At 47.9% G+C, this 13,649-nt stretch overlaps 1 protein-coding gene across 1 annotated transcript in view; it reads right to left on the bottom strand.

Moving 5' to 3' along the window:
* Positions 1 to 13,649, bottom strand: part of LOC110498381 (usherin) — a 432,088-nt gene that overhangs the window by 303,801 nt on the left and 114,638 nt on the right. The window contains exons 17-18 of the mRNA XM_036955034.2: positions 2,648 to 2,811; positions 1,833 to 1,991 (exon numbers count right to left, since the gene is read on the bottom strand). Of these exons, the coding sequence (XP_036810929.2) occupies positions 1,833 to 1,991; positions 2,648 to 2,811 (323 nt within the window). The remainder of the gene's footprint in view (positions 1 to 1,832; positions 1,992 to 2,647; positions 2,812 to 13,649) is intronic.

A 13,649-nucleotide genomic window follows, 5' to 3' on the forward strand; every position in this document is an offset into this window, starting at 1 on the left:
CCCCTGGCCAGGGACACTGAGGACAACTTCCTGGGCTTCAGGAGGAAGGTTCCCCTGGCCAGGGACACTGAGGACAACTTCCTGGGCTTCAGGGGGAAGGTTCCCCTGGCCAGGGACACTAAGGACAACTTCCTGGGCTTCAGGAGGAAAGTTCCCCTGGCCTGGGACACTGAGGACAACTTCCTGGGCTTCAGGAGGAAGGTTCCCCTGGCCAGGGACACTAAGGACAACTTCCTCGGCTTCAGGAGGAAGGTTCCCCTGGCCAGGGACACTGAGGACAACTTCCTGGGCTTCAGGAGGAAGGTTCCCCTGGCCTGGGACACTGAGGACAACTTCCTAGGCTTCAAGAGGAAGGCCAATTGAAAATTGGACACTTGTGCTGTGTGCTTTGGAGTGTGGTCAGATTGGCCGGATCTCAATGGCCTGTGCAACCGGACTGGAGTGTAGCTCAGGTAGAAACGGACTGATATGCAAACTGAGTCAGTGACGGCCTCTGAAGCAGTTGTGGTCAGATCTCAGTGTTGTTGTGGAGACTTCTGTCACCCATGATGGAACATCTCATCCTACATCCAGGACAACACTCCTCGGTATCAGACGGATGCAGCTACTGCAACACTGGACTGGCCTGAGGCAGCAGGGGAAACTCACTGCTCTGAACTGTGATGTCCACTCTGTCTCCCAGCTACTGCAACACTGGACTGGCCTGAGGCTGCAGGGGAAACTCACTGCTCTGAACTGTGATGTCCACTCTGTCTCCCAGCTACTGCAACACTGGACTGGCCTGAGGCTGCAGGGGAAACTCACTGCTCTGAACTGTGATGTCCACTCTGTCTCCCAGCTACTGTAACACTGGACTGGCCTGAGGCTGCAGGGGAAACTCACTGCTCTGAACTGTGATGTCCACTCTGTCTCCCAGCTACTGCAACACTGGACTGGCCTGAGGCTGCAGGGGAAACTCACTGCTCTGAACTGTGATGTCCACTCTGTCTCCCAGCTACTGCAACACTGGACTGGCCTGAGGCTGCAGGGGAAACTCACTGCTCTGAACTGTGATGTCCACTCTGTCTCCCAGCTACTGCAACACTGAACTGTGATGTTCACTCTGTCTCCCAGCTACGGCAACACTGGACTGGCCTGAGGCTGCAGGGGAAACTCGATGCTCTGGACTGTGATGTCCACTCTGTCCCCCAGCTACTGTAACACTGGACTGGCCTGAGGCTGCAGGCTAAACTCACTGCTCTGAACTGTGATGTCCACTCTGTCTCCCATTCCATGTACCAGAATTTTGCCATTGGCGAGAAGATTCTAACCTTTACTTTTAAGGCGAGGCTGTGAGTTATACCAACAAAATATAATCTAGCGTCAAATACAGCAGATATTGTTGTTGTGAGGGAAGGCCAGGGAGAGGTGCTCATTTTGGAAGTGGGCTGCTCCTTGGACGGCTACATAGAGCAGGCCTTTGCTGAGAAGCTGTTTAAATACCAGCCCCTCGTGCCACGCTTGGACAGCCTCGGGTGGAGGTGCAAGCTGGTGGCTCTGATATTTGGCAGTCTCGGCCACATACACAGGCTTGCAGTGCGGTGCCTCCAGATTGAGGTCCTGACGAAAAGTAGGGCAAAGCAATTGGCTAGATACTGCTCTGTTTCAGCTGTTGTAGGCACCCTATCTGTTTGGAGAAAGGGGTGCTTTATGCATACAGGGACCTTTGAAATGTCTGATCCTTTTTTTTGTCAATTTGATTGGTGGATTCAAATAAAGTATACAAAATGTGTGTGTGTGTGTGTGTGTGTGTGTGTGTGTGTTTGTGTGCCTGTGAATGTGTGTGTACTTACTGAATGGGTAGTGTCTCTGCGTAGTGTGTATATGTAGGCCGTCCCTGAGCAGTGTGTAGTTGAGAGTGTGTGTGTTGGGCGCGTCAGGAGGCCTCCAGGTCAGGCGGATGGAGGTGGAGGTCAGGACTAACCCTACAGGACTGGGCTGCTGGATAGGAGCTGGGGTGAGGGGGGAAGGGGAGAGACAGAGAGCAAGGGAGGCAGGGTAGGGGAGAGAAGAAGAGAGAGAGAGGGATGTGGGAAATGGGAAGGGGTTGGGAGGGGATAAGAGAAAGAGGGGGAAGATACAATAACATTATTAACCACTGTGCATGTCTTATGCAACACAATAGACACAATAACAGGCTTGCGGGGTGTGTGTGTGTGTGTGTGTGTGTGTGTGTGTGTGTGTGTGTCTGCGTGCATGCGTGCATGCGTGCGTGTCTGCATGCGTGTGTGTGCGTGCATGTCTGCGTGCGTGCGTGTGTGAGGGGTATTTTCCATTTGATCCATGGGGAGCGTCTTAGCATACTGAGGAGGCCCCAGAGAGCCAGTGTCCCTCTGTGAGTTTAATACTGTGTGTCTGTTCCATGTCAAGTTAGTGTCCGTGTGTCTAACTCAAAACAGCCCCTAGGCAGGGAAAGCACAGTAGGAGGAAATTACTCCCCACTAACACACACATCACACACATACTGTATGCATACACACGGACACACAGAATCCACAGACATCGAGAAAGAGATAGAGTACAAATGCACACAACACACGCACATACATACAATAAATATAATATTATTTATAACCTATAAGACATAAAAGCATTGTCTTAACTCTACCTTTACTGCAGCCCAGGTGGTTGTCTGAGTCCAGGTGACTGGCTCCAGGGACACAGCGGTCACACCTGTCCCCCGTCACGAAGGCCTTACACTGGCATATCCCTGTCTCTGGGTGGCATGACCCATTCACCCCTCCAACGGAGTTACACACACATGCCTGGCACCTGGAAGAGGAGAATACAGAGGACATTGGTTTCACGTCACAAGCTCATAACGGAAATGAATTTCAAACCAGTCAGAATTACATACAAACATTTGTCAATTACTTTTACAAAACCTTCCATCTAACGTACGTGTGTGTGTGTGTGTGCTCTTCTCTGTCCCAATGGTGGAACCATCTTCCCCCTGAAGCTAGGACAGCAGAGTCCCTGCCCATCTTCCCCCTGAAGCTAGGACAGTAGAGTCCCTCCCCATCTTCCCCCTGAAGCTAGGACAGTAGAGTCCCTCCCCATCTTCCCCCTGAAGCTAGGACAGTAGAGTCCCTCCCCATCTTCCCCCTGAAGCTAGGACAGCAGAGTCCCTGCCCATCTTCCCCCTGAAGCTAGGACAGTAGAGTCCCTCCCCATCTTCCCCCTGAAGCTAGGACAGTAGAGTCCCTCCCCATCTTCCCCCTGAAGCTAGGACAGTAGAGTCCCTCCCCATCTTCCCCCTGAAGCTAGGACAGTAGAGTCCCTCCCCATCTTCCCCCTGAAGCTAGGACAGCAGAGTACCTCCCCATCTTCCCGAAAACATCTGAAACCCTACCTCAACAAATGGTATTTTAAATAACCCCACCCAACGAAATAAAGAAATAAAAGAGAACTAACACTAACACTTATGCAAGCCAGTCAAGTTCTTCCACACTGATCTCAACAAGCCATGTCTGTATGGAGCTTGCTTTGTGTACGGGGGCATTGTCATGCTGAAACAGGAAAGGGCTTTCCCAAAACTGTTGCCACAATGTTGGAAGCACATAATTGAATGCTGTAGCATTAAGATTTCTCTCACTGGAACTAAGGGGCTGAGCCCAAACCACAAAAAACTGCCCCAGATCATTATTCCTCCTCCACCAAACTTTGCAGTCGGCACTATTCAGTCGGGCAGGTAGCGTTCTCCTGGCATCCGCCAAACCCAGATTCGTCCGTCGGACTGCCAGATGGCGAAGCGTGATTCATCACTCCAGAGAACGCATTTAAACTTGTATTTATTTAAAAAAAAATATATATATATATATATATTTATATATTTATATATATATTTCACCTTTATTAAACCAGGTAAGCTAGTTGAGAACAAGTTCTCATTTACAACTGCGACCTGGCCAAGATAAAGCAAAGCAGTGCGACACAAACAACAACACAGTTACACATGGAATAACCAAGCGTACAGTCAATAACACAATAGAAAAAAAATAAAGTCTATATACAGTGTGTGCAAATGGCGTGAGGAGGTAGGCAATACATAGGCCATAGTAGCAAAGTAATTACAATTTAGCAGATTAACACTGGAGTGACAGATGAGCAGATGATGATGTGCAAGTAGTGATACTGGTGTGAAAAAGAGCAGAAAAGTAAATAAAAACAATATGGGGATGAGGTAGGTAGATTGGGTGGGCTATTTACAGATGGACCATGTACAGCTGCAGCGATCGGTTAGCTGCTCAGATAGCTGATGTTTAAAGTTAGTGAGGGAAATGTAAGTCTCCAGCTTCAGTGATTTTTGCAATTCGTTCCAGTCACTGGCAGCAGAGAACTGGAAGGAAAGGCGGCCAAAGCAGGTGTTGGCTTTGGGGATGACCAGTGAGATATACCTGCTGGAGCGCATGCTACGGCTGGGTGTTGTTATCGTACCAGTGAGCTGAGATAAGGCAGCGCTTTACCTAGCATAGACTTACAGATGACCTGGAGCCAGTGGGTCTGGCAACGAATATGTAGCGAGGGCCAGCCGACTAGAGCATACAGGTTGCAGTGGTGGGGGGTATAAGGCACTTTGGTAACAAAACGGATGGCACTGTGATAGACTACATCCAATTTGCTGAGTAGAGTATTGGAAGCTATTCTGTAGATGACATCGCCGAAGCTGAGGATCGGTAGGCTGGTCAGTTTTACTAGGGTATGTTTGGCGGCGTGCCTGAAGGAGGCTTTGTTGCGAAATAGAAAGCAGATTCTAGATTTGATTTTGATTGGAGATGTTTGATATGAGTCTGGAAGGAGAGTTTACAGTCTAACCAGACACCTAGGTATTTGTAGTTGTCCACATATTCTAAGACAGAACCGTCCAGAGTAGTGATGTTGGACGGGCGGGCGGGCAGGTGCAGGCAGCGACCGGTTGAAGAGCATACAGTTAGTTTTACTTGTATTTAAGAGCAATTGGAGGCCACAGAAGGAGAGTTGTATGGCATTGAAGCTCGTCTGGAGGGTTGTTAACACAGAATCCAAAGAAGGGCCAGAAGTATACAGAATGGTGTCGTCTGCGTAGAGGTGGATCAGAGATTCACCAGCAGCAAGAGCGACATCATTGATGTATACAGAGAAGAGAGTCGGTCCAAGAATTGAACCCTGTGGCACCCCCATAGAGACTGCCAGAGGCCCGGACAACAGGCCCTCCGATTTGACACACTGAACTCTATCAGAGAAATAGTTGGTGAACCAGGAGAGGCAATCATTTGAGAAACCAAGGCTATCGAGTCTGCCGAAGAGGATGTGGTGATTGACAGAGTCGAAAGCCTTGGCCAGGTCAATGAATACGGCTACACATTATTGTTTCTTATCTATGGCAGTTAAGATATCGTTTAGGACCTTGAGCATGGCTGAGATGCACCCATGACCAGCTCTGAAACCAGATTGCATAGCAGAGAAGGTATGGTGGGATTCGAAATGGTCGGTAATCTGTTTGTTGACTTGGCTTTCGAAGACCTTAGAAAGGCAGGGTAGGACAGATATAGGTCTGCAGCAGTAACTGCCGATTTTGCAGGTTTTCCTACTTACAAAGCATGTAGAGGTCTGTAATTTTTATTATACTTTTTTATCAACTGTGAGAGATGGAATCTAAAACAAAAATCCAGAAAATCACATTGTATGATTTTTAAGTAAATAATTTGCATTTTATTGCATGACATAAGTATTTGATCGCCTACCAACCAGTAAGAATTCCAGCTCTCACAGACCTGTTAGTTTTTCTTTAAGAAGCCCCCCTGTTCTCCACTCATTACCTGTATTAACTGCACCTGTTTGAACTCGTTACCTGTATAAAAGACACCTGTCCACACACTCAATCAAACAGACTCCAACCTCTCCACAATGGCCAAAACCAGAGAGCTGTGTAAGGACATCAGGGATAAAATTGTAGACCTGCACAAGGCTGGGATGGGCTACAGGACAATAGGCAAGCAGCTTGGTGAGAAGGCAACAACTGTTGGCACAATTATTAGAAAATGGAAGAAGTTCAAGATAACGGTCAATCACCCTCGGTCTGGGGCTCCATGCAAGATCTCACCTCGTGGGGCATCAATGATCATGAGGAAGGTGAAGGATCAGCCCAGAACTACACGTCAGGACCTGCTCAATGACCTGAAGAGAGCTGGGACCACAGTCTCAAAGAAAACCATTAGTAACACACTACGCCGTCATGGATTAAAATCCTGCAGCGCATGCAAGGTCCCCCTGCTCAAGCCAGCGCATGTCCAGGCCCGTCTGAAGTTTGCCAATGACCATCTGGATGATCCAAAGGAGGAATGGGAGAAGGTCATGTGGTCTTATGAGACAAAAAAAATTGCTTTTTGGTCTAAACTCCACTAGCCGTGTTTGGAGGAACAAGAAGGATGAGTACAACCCCAAGAACACCATCCCAACCGTGAAGCAAGGAGGTGTTAACATCATTCTTTGGGGATGCTTTTCTGCAAAGGGGACAGGGTGACTGCACCGTATTGAGGGGAGGATGGATGGGGCCATGTATCATGAGATCTTGGCCAACAACCTCCTTCCCTCAGTAAGAGCATTGAAGATGGGTCGTGGCTAGGTCTTCCAGCATGACAACGACCCGAAACACGCAGCCAGGGCAACTAAGGAGTGGCTCTGTAAGAAGCATCTCAAGGTCCTGGAGTGGCCTAGCCAGTCTCCAGACCTGAACCCAATAGAAAATCTTTGGAGGGAGCTAAAAGTCCGTATTGCCCAGTGACAGCCTCGAAACCTGAAGGATCTGGAGAAGGTCTGTATGGAGGAGTGGGCCAAAATCCCTGCTGCAATGTGTGCAAACCTGGTCAAGAACTACAGGAAACATATGATCTCTGTAATTGCAAACGAAGGTTTCTGTACCAAATATTAAGTTCTGCTTTTCTGATGTATCAAATACTTATGTCATGCAATAAAATGCAAATGAATTACTTAAAAATCATACAATTTGATTTTATCGATTTTTGTTTTAGATTCCGTCTCTCACAGTTGAAGTGTACCTATGATCAAAATTACAGACCTCTATATGCTTTGTAAGTAGGAAATCCTGCACAATTGTCAGTGTATCAAATACTTGTTCTCCCCACTGTAAGTCTATAACAGTTTGGGTCTTTGAGGAGGGGGATGACCGCGGCAGCTTTCCAATCTTTAGGGATCTCGGACGATACGAAAGAGGTTGAACGGACTGGTAATAGGGGTTGCAAAAATGGCGGCGGATAATTTTAGAAAGAGAGGGTCCAGATTGTCTAGTCCAGCTGGGTCCAGGTTTTGCAGCTCTTTCAGAACATCTGGATTTGGATGAAGGAGAAGCTGGGGCGAGTAGCTGCGGGGGAAGTTTTTTGTGCTGGTCAAGGGCAGTCAGGTCTGGAGTGAACCAAGGGCTATATCTGTTCTTAGTTCTACATTTTTTGAAAGGGGCATGCTTATTTATGGGGCGGCAGGGTAGCCTAGTGGTTAGAGCGTTGGACTAGTAACCGGTTGCAAGTTCAAATCCCCGAGCTGACAAGGTACAAATCTGTCGTTCTGCCCCTGAACAGGCAGTTAACCCACTGTTCCTAGGCCGTCATTGAAAATAAGAATTTGTTCTTAACTGACTTGCCTAGGTAAAATAGGTAAAGGTAAAATAAAAAAATAAAATACATTTAAGATGCAGAGGAAATTACTTTTAAACAACGACCAGGCATACTCGACTGACGGGATGAGGTCAATATCCTTCCAGGATACCCGGGCCAGGTCGATTAGAAAGGCCTGCTCGCAGAAATGTTTTAGGGAGCATTTGACAGTGATGAGGGGTGGCCGTTTGACCGTGGACCCATAGCGGATGCAGGCAATGATCCTGATTGAAAACAGCAGAGGTGTATTTGGAGGGCAAGTTGGTCAGGATAATATCTATGAGGGTGCCCATGTTTATGGATTTAGGGATGTACCCGGTGGTTTCCTTGAAAATTTGTGTGAGATTGAGGGTATCTAGCTTAGATTGTAGGACTGCTGGAATGTTAAGCATATCCCAGTTTAGGTCACCTAACAGAACAAACTCTGAAGATAGATGGGGGGCAATCAATTCACATATGGTGTCCAGGGCACAGCTGGGAGCTGACGGGGGTCTATAACAGCTGAACTGCTCAAGAGTCCAATGGCGGCGAGCTTTACACCACTCCAGCCGACGCTTCGCATTGCGCATGGTGATCTTAGGCTTGTGTGCGGCTGCGGGGCCAAGAAAACCCATTTCATGGAGCTTCCGATGAACAGTTATTGTGCTGACGTTGCTTCCAGAGGCAGTTTGGAACTCAGTAGTGAGTGTTGCAACTGAGGGCAAATTATTTTTACTTGCTATGTGCTTCAGCCCTCGGCGGTCCAGTTCTGTGAACCTGTGTGACCTACCACTTCACGGTTGAGCCGTTGTTGCTCCGAGGTGTTTCCACTTCACAATAACAGCACTTACACTTGACCGGGGCAGTTCTAGCAGGGCAGAAATTTGTGACAAACTGACATGTTGGAAAGGTGACATCCTATGACGGTGCCACGTTGAAAATCACTGAGCTCCCCAGTAAGCCCATTCTACTGTCAATGTTTGTCTATGGAGATTGCATGGCTGTGTGCTCGATTTTAACCTGTCAGCAACGGGAGTGGCTAGTGGGGCAGCAGGTAGCCTAGTGGTTAGAGTAACCGAAAGGTTGCAAAGATCGAATCCCAGCTGACAACTTAAAAATCTGTTGTTCTGCCCCTGAACAAGGCAGTTCTGTTCCTAGGCCATCATTGAAAATAAGAATTTGTTCCTAACTGACTTGCCTAGTTTAATAAAAGAAAATAAAAATAGCTGAATCCACAAATTTTAAGGTGTGCCCACATACTTTTGTATATATTGTGTATTTTAATATAAATTAAGTACGTTGTTGTGGATAAGAGCATCTGCTAAATGAATCAAATGTAAATGTGTGTGTGATGGAGAGAGGTGGTATTGGGTCTTCACCTTACACCCCTCTTCCCTTCCTTCATGCTCCCCTATTCACAGACCAGTGACAGTATGGGGAGTGGTCCCATGGGTGTTAAGGAGACGTGTGTGTCTGAAAGGGGTGTGTGTTTGTGTGTGTGTGTAAGGGGGGGGTCAGGGGATTGGGTCACACAGGTGGTGGAACCCCACTGAGACCCGGCACTGGGTAATGACCAGGCCAAATGCCTGACACCCTTAAACACACACACACACCTTCAATCACACGCACACACACCTTCAATCACACGCACACACACTCTGACACCCTCCTTCTCGCGGCGTGAAAAGCCACAGCCCCTTAATGAACAGAAAAGTTGTCCTGTCAACTGCAGGCAGCTTTGGGGGTTCCACCACCCCACATACAACACACACACAACACACACACACGGCTCTCCCACTCGCCTCCGCGACTCGACCTTCACTCCTCTCCCAAGGAGAGAGAAAACACCCAACATCACACCAACTCTCCCTTTTTTTAATCAGTCTTAAATGAATCCCATGTTTGTGAGATTGTGTGTGTGTGAATATTCTAACCTCCTGCTATGATTAGATTAGAGTTTAATATGGGGTTGTAAAGGGTTGCAGATGTAATTACATGGTACAGTGAAAAAATTATGCTCTGAGTTCCAACAATACAAACCAATATAATAAAATAGATAATAATACAAATATAAATAATAATATACACATATTTAACAACTGTGGCAATGATGTCCATTGGGGTGGGGGCAGGGTAAATGTATGTTGAGGGGGAGGGGAATGTCCATAGGGGGAAGCAGACCGGGGTAGAAGAGGGGACAGGGGGAGCAAGTAGCTGACTAGTGGTGGCTGTTCAGCATGATAAATGTCCATTGGGGGTCGGGGTAGTGCACAAAATCTGTTGAAGTGAGGGGGGGGTGTCCATGCGGGGAGTAGGAAGCAATGGAGGCTACTGAGGGGAGGAAGGCACTTAATAATGGCTGGAATGGAGCAAATGGAATGGCATAAAACCATTTGTTTGATGTATTTGATACCATTCCACTGATTCCGCTCAGTCATTACCACGAACCTGTCCTCCCCAATTAAGGTGCCACCAACCTCCTGTGATAGGAATGGAGGGGGTGATTGAAGCGGGGACAACAGGGCATAGCTCGGGTCCCTGATGATCTTCTTGGCCTTCCTGCGTCACCTGGTGTTGTAGGTGTCCTGGAAGGCAGGCAGTGTGCACTCAATGGTGCGTTCGACTGAGCGCACCACCCTCTGTAGTGCCATGCGGTCCTCGGTGGTGGAGTTGCCGTACCAGGCTTTGATGCAGCCCGAAAGTATGCGCTCAATGATGCTCCTGTAGAACACAGTGAAGGCCATTTGGGAACGGACACATTTCTACAGCATCCTGAGGTTGAAGAGTTGCGGATGTGCCTTCCTCACCACCGTGTCTGTGTGGTTTGACCTTCAGATTCTCTGAGATGTACTTGAAACTTTTAACCAACCTCCGGCGGTGGCCCCGTAGTTCCTCCTGAAGTTCACAAGCAGCTCCTTTGTTTTGCTGACTTTGAGGGAGAGGTTGTTTACCTGGCACCACGCTGTTAGGGTACCTACCTTCTCCCTGTACGCCATCTTGTCGTTGTTGGTGATCAGGCCTACTACTGTCGTGTCGTCAGCGAGCTTGATGATGGAGTTGGAACTGTGTGAGGCCATGCAGTTGTGGGTATACACTCTTAGAAAAAAAAGGGTTCTTCGGCTGTCCCCATAGAATGTTTTGGGTTCTATGTAGAACCCTTTTTACAGAGGGTTCTACATGGAACCCAAAAGGGTTCTACGTAGAACCAAAAAAGGTTCTACCTGCAACCAAAAAAGGTTCTTCAAAGGGTTCTCCTCTTATGGCAGCCAAAGAATCCTTTACGGTTCTAGATAGCACCTTTTTTTCTAAGAGTGTACAGGGAGTACAAGAGGAGACTAAGGACGCACCCTTGTGGGGCCTCCGTGTTGAGAATCAGTGTCGAGGAGGTAATGATGCCTACCTTCACCACCTGCGGGCGACCCGTCAGGAGGAGGTGATATGGTCTTTGACTAGCCTCTCGAAGCACTTCATGATGACGGAGGTGAGTGCTACGGGACTGTAGTGATTCAGTTCAGTTACTTTCCCTTTCTTGGGCACAGGGATGATAGTGGACACCTAGAAGCAGGTGGGGACAGTGGCCTGAGCTAGAAACAGATGGAAAATGTCCGAAAACACAACAGCCAGCTGGTCTGCACATACTCTGAGGGTGAGGGATGCTGTCTGGGATATCAACCTTGCCAGGGTTAATACGTTAGAATGACTTACATACATCCTCCGTGGAGACTGAAAGTATATAGCCATCAGGGGCTCTCATCGGGAGCTCAGAGTCATCGTTGTGCTCAAAGCGTGAGTGCAGGTCTTGTTATAATAAATGTAATAGATTTAATACGTTATAAACGTATTTGTATCTTTTTTGCATTTCCTAGAATAGGGGTCAGTGACCTCTCTCTCTCTCGCTCTCTCTCTCACACACACACACACACACACACACACACACACACACACACACACAGACACGCACACTGGATAAAAACTCAACAACAGACACTATGAATCAAAATAAGAAACCGACAAATGTGAATTTACTCTGAGGCTCGGGTAAACTACACCGCTCTGTGTGGTAAACATCTTAATGATATTGTGTGTGTTTGTTTGTATGTGTGTGTGTGCCTGCGTGTATATGTTTGTTTGTGTGTGGATAGATCAGGGCTATAATTACTGCGTATAATAACCCATTCTGTTGAGAAAGAAAAGCTATTTTTTACCCCCAAGGTTATGATTACCTGAACAAGGATTTGGGCAGACCTGATATTCTGTCATTTAGTCTGCCAGGAAATATCCCATAACCATATTAAGGGTCTATAACCAACCTCGATTAGATCAACCTGTGCCGAACGGCGAGCACCGGGAGAAAACCAAATAAGATGCATGGGCTTATTGATTGGCAGGGGATAAATGAGTTTATAATATTAATATAAATCTTTATTGTTTTCAGTCTCCTGATGCCAGAAAGGCTTCCCCAGTAATCAGTTTAAAAACTTCATTTTTCATCCTTACCCCAGCGAGGCAGGGGCTCGACCGATTGTACACGCATACACGCACACAACATACACACACACACACACACACACAGACATCCCTCACCATTCGTATGGATTGCCAATCTGTGCTGTCCAGCAGCCTGTTGTTGATCTATTGAAAACACTCATCTAGCACATTTGCATCAAACTCAGGCCTCGATGTACCGTTCTCTCTCTTTCTCTCCTTTTCTCCCTCTCTCCCCACAGCTAAGAGATCTCAGTCACAGCTCTCTGCCTTAATACACTACACACAGCTATCAGTGAAGGTCATCCCATAGCACGCACACACACAGGGGAAGACATACACACACACACCTTATTAAGTGTTTTAATTTATTTTTATCAAATTACTCAGGATCCTCTAAAAAAGATTAGTAGAATTATTTTCAACAAAGAAATCCTCCCCCCCTTCCCAGCCATTTAGTGTGTTCTCCCCAGCCATTTAGTGTGTTCTCCCCAGCCATTTAGTGTGTTCTCCCCAGCCATTTAGTGTGTTCTCCCCAGCCATTTAGTGTGTTCTCCCCAGCCATTTAGTGTGTTCTCCCCAGCCATTTAGTGTGTTCTCCCCAGCCATTTAGTGTGTTCTCCCCAGCCATTTAGTGTGTTCTCCCCAGCCATTTAGTCTGGGTTGGTGTGTATGGGGCTGAAACCAGGGTTGGTGTGTATGGGGCTGAAACCAGGGTTGGTGTGTATGGGGCTGAAACCAGGGTTGGTGTGTATGGGGCTGAAAACAGGGTTGGTAAGTATGTGGCTGAAACCAGGGTTGGTGTGTATGGGGCTGAAACCAGGGGTTGGTAAGTATGGGGCTGAAACCAGGGTTGGTGTGTACAGGGCTGAAACCTGGGGTTGGTGTGTATGAGGCTGAAACCAGGGGTTGGTGTGTATGGGGCTGAAACCTGGGGTTGGTGTGTATGGGGCTGAAACCAGGGTTGGTGTGTACGGGACTGAAACCTGGGGTTGGTGTGTATGGGGCTGAAACCGGGGGTTGGTGTGTATGGGGCTGAAACCTGGGGTTGGTGTGTATGGGGCTGAAACCTGGGGTTGGTGTGTATGGGGCTGAAACCAGGGTTGGTGTGTATGGGGCTGAAACCAGGGTTGGTGTGTATGGGGCTGAAACCAGGGTTGGTGTGTATGGGGCTGAAACCAGGGTTGGTGTGTATGGGGCTGAAACCAGGGTTGGTAAGTATGGGGCTGAAACGAGGGTTGGTAACTATGGGGCTGAAACCAGGGTTGGTGTGTATGGTGCTGAAACCAGGGTTGGTGTGTATGGGGCTGAGACCACGGTTGGTGTGTATGGGGCTGAAACCAGGGTTGCTAAGTATGGGGCTGAAACCAGGGTTGGTAAGTATGGGGCTGAAACCTGGGTTGGTAAGTATGCGGCTGAAACCTGGGTTGGTAAGTATGGGGCTGAAACCTGGGTTGGTGTGTATGGGGCTGAAAACAGGGTTGGTGTGTATGAGGC

This window comes from Oncorhynchus mykiss, chromosome 19 (genome assembly GCF_057628025.1).
Source record: "Oncorhynchus mykiss isolate SJ-2025 chromosome 19, ASM5762802v1, whole genome shotgun sequence".
NCBI classification, from domain to species: Eukaryota; Metazoa; Chordata; class Actinopteri; order Salmoniformes; family Salmonidae; genus Oncorhynchus; species Oncorhynchus mykiss.